Here is a 5,342-nt window from a genome sequence, read left to right on the forward strand (position 1 = left end):
GATAGACTCGTAATGAAATTGCCTGTCTATCTGTATTCAAATTGATAATCATCGAAATAGCGAAATATAACCAAAAACAGCTATTACAGCCACGTTCTGCTCTTTCGTTACACTAAAAAAACACTTAAAAACGCCAAATACTATTCGCTTGTGCTAGGTAATTGTGATGTATCAATCAACAGAAATATGTTATAAAAGTTTAGTTTTAGTTGTATATTTCAACATAAGCTCGAGACTAAGAAAATAATGGCATAATAAACTTACCAAATTTATTGGGTCCTCTAGTGGTTCATATTGAACAAAGTCGGCGACAAACTTGGCAATTTCCTCAACGCTTGATATGAGTTGCGTGTAAATAAACGCCGTTGGCCTGATGGTGGTGCAAACGAATTTCTGTAAGTTGGTTAAGATGGGCAATTTATCACAAACCAGTTAACCGGTTATAGAAAGATTGAGCGGACATTACCTGTACTTTGCATTCGTTGGGCAATGCCAAGACCATCGCTCGTCTCTTCGGGTAAGAGAGAACCAATTGCTTCCGGAAGTTCTCAGCATAAAGAAGGAGTAAACGTTCCTTGGGTGAAAGCGTATAATATGAGGGAGGATAGCACTGTGGACTGTTTTCAAACTCCTCGACTGTCTCGGGAAATGATAGATCGATCTTGCCGATATTAAGGGCAGGTTCTCCTTCAGACAAACTAATTTCACTCGATTTCATCTCCTCCATTTCCTCCTCGTACTCCGCACCCATTTCTTCTGTAAAATCCGACTCCGAGATTTGCGAGCGGCGTGCCTCATCTATTTCCTTGAACTTGGCAGTATGCCGACTTGGGTCGATGTTGCTGACCATCTTCTTGTACTTCTGGAATATTACCTTCGGCATGTTGGCTTAGTAACGATTACCGGCTCTTCAGAATAATAATAAACAAGAAATGTTTCTATAACTACGGTGTTTGTGGAAAAATATATATTTTTTAATTCATCAATATGTGACAGAAATCAAAATGTTTGTTGTTAGATAAGGCTGTATATGGGAAAGATTTAATACGATCAGAAAATTCGGTTATAAATTTATATTTTGATAAGCATTTGATATTAGGAAATTTTATTATTCCTTTTAAATGCTTTTAAAATTAAATACAAAATATATAAATCTGTAGCTTAGTGTATGACTACAAACAGGATGATTTGGCTTATAATAGAAATAAATAATACTAAGATATATTTTGGGTAAAGACCTGATCCTGTTTTTTTTAAGTCCTGATATTTCAAAAACAGCTTCTTGGTTTGAGTCTAAAAATATCCTCATTAGAACTATTTTGCTGTTCATTTCCGGTTAGTGTCCGTGCTAATCTCAGATGACTGCTTTTATACTGCTTGGACACTTCAACACGGCACACTGCTTCATTGTAATATGGCACACTACTTATTTACATGCTGATTTCACATGAATTGTAAATGTAGATATGAAAGTAGTCATTCATTGTAAGTAACGTAAGCAAAGGCTTAAATTGTATTACGTGACCTTACCTTTTGTCCCTTTTTATGTGGATTAATAAAGTTTTGAGATCAACATTTTTATAAGAAGTAACAAAAACAAAAAAGCAAAGCCATTCTTTCATATTTTTACCTTTTTTTATCTTATTTATCAAAATTAAAATTACATTAAAAGTCGTTGGAAACATCCATTAATAATTCACGTCTCAGTAATCTTAAAGAGTAAAAGTTAAATATTACAAAATTCTCCAAGTTGGAATGATGAGACTTTGAAACAGTAATTTAAATGCCAGAAAAATGTATAAAATTATTTTTTAATCAGAATTTAATTCCCATAATCTCTTTGAAGAACCGAAAACTACATTGTAAATTTAGTCTTAAGTTGTAATAATAAAAAATATAAGTCTTATATTAAAGACATTATCAAATATGCGTTAAACACTTATTGACAAAGGAACTATTTACCTTTAATGTATATTAAAAATAAATAATATAAAAGGCATTACAATATTTTAAAATATATTTTATTTATATTTAATTTTTATTTATATTTATTCTTTTAAAACAAAATTCCTTTAAAGCACATGTTAAGTTAATACATTTTTTTTATAATTATTAATATTGCATAATTACCCGTCCGACATTTAAAGTCGGTTATACGCAGATGGCAGAGAGGGCTAGTATTTTTTAAGAACCACCCCCTTGTCGGTATGCACCGCAAATTGCATTTGCATTATTTATATTGCATCAATAAAACCCGCATTCAGGAATAATTAGCGAAAAACTTGTCGAGCAGCACAGCGGAGAGACCAGCGGATTGAGATCGGCGCAGTTGATCCGTTTATGGCTGGCGCTAGGATTTATTTGTACTTCCTTTCGCATTTGAAAGGCGAGCGTCTACCTGGTGGCACTGCTACATTCATGAAACCATTTGGCGCTTTTAAGCGACTCAATTACGCACTTTGATTCCCACATTGGCCAGTAGTCGCCGCTGGGACTCTGGCTACCTGGCCGTCGTCTGAGGCAAGATGCGTAAGCACTAATTTTTGTATGCTCAGTTTGCCGTTTAATTGCCGCGGCTCGCGCTAAGTGTTCCCCTAGAAAAAAAAGAGCATCGCCGAGCACGGCGTTCAATCAAGCACATGTCGTCCTGTCTTGACTCCTTGCTTCGGGCACAGGCGCAGGCGCAGGCGCCCCGGATGTCTCGAGTGTCAAGCGCCTTTGCAGCCTTTGTCTGATTATCGCAGCCACGCAACGCTGATGTGCGGTTATGTCAATTAACGCGGATCAGCAGCCCCTTAAGTGGGTATAAGAGGCAGCTCCTTGCCATAGAGGACATCACATTCGTCTCACACTCCGAACGAAGCACATCATCACCATGCAGTTGGGAAAAGCTATACTACTGCTGCTGACCATCCAGCAAAGCTGCCTGGCTTTGTACATCAAGAACGCGGAGAAGAATCCTGCCAAGACAGCACCCAAGGATGACTGGGGAGTCTTTAAGAACACACTCGGACTAAGCCAAGAGAAAGGTAAGTTTCCTATAAAAAATCAAAACCCTTTTGAATCATTTATTAACTTAATATTTTCTCTCTCTCCAGTTGAGCTACTGAAATCACAAAAGGATCAACAGGGCACTAAGGAGCTGCTCAATCGCTTCATTTTGGAAAACCCCAAAGCTTTGCCACAGGCCAAGAAACAACCCGACCAGTTTCTGGGACTCTATAGATCGATTCTCAAGAAACTCACTGCCTCCAAGCAAATGCTGAAAACCTCTCTTAACTTCGAATTGGCTGATAGGCCTCATAAGACTCTGAAAAGGCCACGTCGCAAGATCGCCGTCAAGATGGTTTCCGATATGCCATCCTGGAAAATCGAGAGCCTGCTTAACTCATTCTATCTGAAGCATGGTATCCCAAGGAATGCTGAGGAACACGAATATCCCGATATGGATATGGCTAAGGATACTGATTACGACTCTGATAACTTCTACGACGATGAAGGCGACGTGGGTCTGACGGCCAAGACAAGGCAAAAACACTGGAGTACGGGTCCTTCCCAGGATCTGATCATGCAGGCCAAGATGAACGAGTGGGAGCGGGAGAACGAGGAACCAAATTGCACGGCCCAGACAATGATGACTATATTTAAATCCTTAAATTAGTTCCAAGTAATCTTTAAGAGGGCTGTGCATAGAGGTTCATATGCTGGCATTGGACTTATCTTTAGGTTAAAGTAGTTTTTACTATGCCAGAAGAGCGCTGTAACTTAAACGTATTTTACTTACTACGATTTGTATTAATATTTATTTAAATATAAGAACATTAGTATTTTTTTCAAAATGAAAATAATAAATAAAGAAACTAAGAAGTTAAGATATGTAAATGAAACAAAACACCTTTTTTTGTGGTCTGAAACTTGGTATTCTGTCTAGGAATTCGGAGTCTTAAAGCTTTTAATTTATCAAAATCTGCGCATGTCCTCTCTGGGCACAAAAGCTTTTTTCTTCATAGAGAAATGGTAAAAAGAAATGCTTTTGATAAATATTAGCATCTTAAACACTTTAAGCCTTTTCATTAAGAAAGTGTAGCTTGAATTTTTTACAGAGTTTTGACTATTTTTATAGTACTTAAATACGTTCCCCCCAGTTATAAGTTTATATTTATATACTATAGCCCTTCGATTACATAAAACAGCTGATTATTACGACTTTTTCTCTCCTTAAATGGATTCGTCTCTCTTTTAGCATGACAACAAATATTTGTATAGTAAGCGGACATATGTTTCCACAATAGTTTATATCTGTCCCAACAACATAAACACGTGCTCCAGAAGAGGCACTCATGCGCCGTGTGGTACCAAGAATTCTTAGAAGATATAAAGCCGAGCTCATTTTCACCCATATTAGTCTGTTGCTGTTCTTGCTCGGAAAATAAAATAACAAATCTTATTTAATTCCACTTCAATTTTACCGATTTTCAGAAACTTCGTAGAACAGCTTACGTACTTTTACGGCTCTCAAGAGCTTACTCGAATTATCCCTTTAATGTGATTTCCGGCAAAGCCCACTTGTTGCATTTTATTTTCTCAAGTAGTTTAAGAAGTAAACCAAAAAGAATTTCTGAACAGAATATCCATTAGCTAGTATCTTTATAAAAAAAGAGTTAAATTGCTAAAAAAAAGTTTCCTCCGCAGTGTGCAGGAATCGATACATTTAATACGAGTATGCAAAATTTTCGAATGCACATCACGTAGTGTTTTTAGGTATCAGCATCGCCAGCTTTTGGCGTAATTGCCATCATTTTATGCACGCACACTGTTTGCCAAAGCTGCAAAGTTTGCTACGGCAATAACTCTGTCACAGCCTTCAATCATAGTTAACGTATGAAACAACTGTGGGTCAAAGATTTTGTCCTTAAGTATGAGTTATGTTCAACCGAATCAAAGAGAAAATTGGAAATAATGTTCCAATCTAGATTAAATGAGATTTTAAATTGCCATTTTAGTTTCCATATTTAATATTTCTATTCTACTTTAACAAATAATATAAATTACATTTATAACTCTATACATCGGTTGATAATTTATACAAATACATATATATACAAATCAAATAAATAAAACGTGAAAGCAAACAAATATCTTACAACTTAAGAGGCATTTCAATTGCCTTTGAATATTTCCCATTTTCGGGAAACCGAGTATATGTTCCGTTATACCTCGTCTGATGATCGGAAGATAATGCCAAACAATTTGGTATTTAGACTTATCTGATATCAGGCAGATACAGTTTGTTCTACACTTTCTAAGAGTGCGATTCGGCAATGGCAAGTAGCAATACGTAG

The 5,342-nt window shown here is 36.4% G+C and overlaps 1 protein-coding gene and 1 pseudogene across 1 annotated transcript; one reads left to right on the forward strand and one right to left on the reverse strand.

Moving 5' to 3' along the window:
* Positions 1 to 264: 264 nt before the first annotated feature.
* On the reverse strand, positions 265 to 883 carry LOC121530291 (coiled-coil domain-containing protein lobo-like; the record flags this gene model as incomplete). The annotated part of the gene is made up of 2 exons (XM_041819172.1): positions 467 to 883; positions 265 to 393 (listed from the first exon to the last, which is right to left on the reverse strand). Coding segments are annotated over exons 1-2 (546 nt in total), but the record flags the coding sequence as incomplete, so codon positions are not given.
* Positions 884 to 2,860: 1,977 nt separating this feature from the next.
* LOC121530292 lies at positions 2,861 to 3,648 on the forward strand (annotated as a pseudogene).
* Positions 3,649 to 5,342: the final 1,694 nt, after the last annotated feature.

Source organism: Drosophila eugracilis, unplaced genomic scaffold (assembly GCF_018153835.1).
Source record: "Drosophila eugracilis isolate 14026-0451.02 unplaced genomic scaffold, ASM1815383v1 contig_1263, whole genome shotgun sequence".
Lineage (NCBI taxonomy): Eukaryota > Metazoa > Arthropoda > Insecta > Diptera > Drosophilidae > Drosophila > Drosophila eugracilis.